General features: G+C 67.8%; 1 protein-coding gene across 2 annotated transcripts in view; it reads right to left on the reverse strand.

The window, feature by feature from the left end:
* The window catches only part of CNOT6L (CCR4-NOT transcription complex subunit 6 like), a 115,922-nt gene extending 115,394 nt beyond the window's left edge, over positions 1 to 528 (reverse strand). Inside the window, exon 1 of one of the 2 annotated variants that reach the window (XM_077770545.1) lies at positions 438 to 528. In XM_077770545.1, coding sequence (XP_077626671.1) covers positions 438 to 442 — 5 coding nt within the window. In that variant the 5' untranslated portion in view covers positions 443 to 528. The other variant, XM_077770546.1, reaches the window with a different exon arrangement.
* Positions 529 to 596: the final 68 nt, after the last annotated feature.

Consider the following 596-nt stretch of genomic DNA (forward strand, 5'->3'; position numbering starts at 1 on the left):
CCCGACTCGCAGCTCTCCCGGCCTGGCTGCCGTGCGTGTACCGCACACACACTCACCCTCCCCGGCCGGGTCGAAGCCGAGCGGCGCTCACCTGCGAGGCAACGGAGCCTCGGCCACCAAAGGGGGAGGGGGGCAGGAGGAGGCACGCCACTCGGGGGTCCCAGGCACACGAAATCCACCCCCAGAGTCCCGGGCCCTGGGCGCGGACCCCCCCCCAACACACCCCGGAACCTTCGCCGCCTCCGACAGGGGCACGGGTCTGCCCCACACCCGACACACACCCACTCGCTCTGGGTCCTCAGGCCGCCTCCCCGCCGGCCAGGGTCCCAACTCGCACACCCACACGCACATTTGTCCCTCTCCCACCTCATTTCCCCGAGGACGCGCTCCTCTTCCCAACACTCTCGAATCTACTCGGAGGCACAAAAACACTCTACCTCATTCTCTTCCTCTGGCCCAGAAGGAGCAACAGCAGCCATTTCCCCGCGGCAGGGGAAACACACACACACAAACACGCGCGCGCGCGCACCAGGCCCCCACAGATGCTTCCCCTCCGAAGCCGCGGCCGCAGACGCAAACACAAACACCCACAGGCA

The sequence above is a fragment of the Crocuta crocuta genome, unplaced genomic scaffold (assembly GCF_008692635.1).
Source record: "Crocuta crocuta isolate KB4526 unplaced genomic scaffold, BGI_CrCroc_1.0 scaffold236, whole genome shotgun sequence".
NCBI lineage: Eukaryota > Metazoa > Chordata > Mammalia > Carnivora > Hyaenidae > Crocuta > Crocuta crocuta.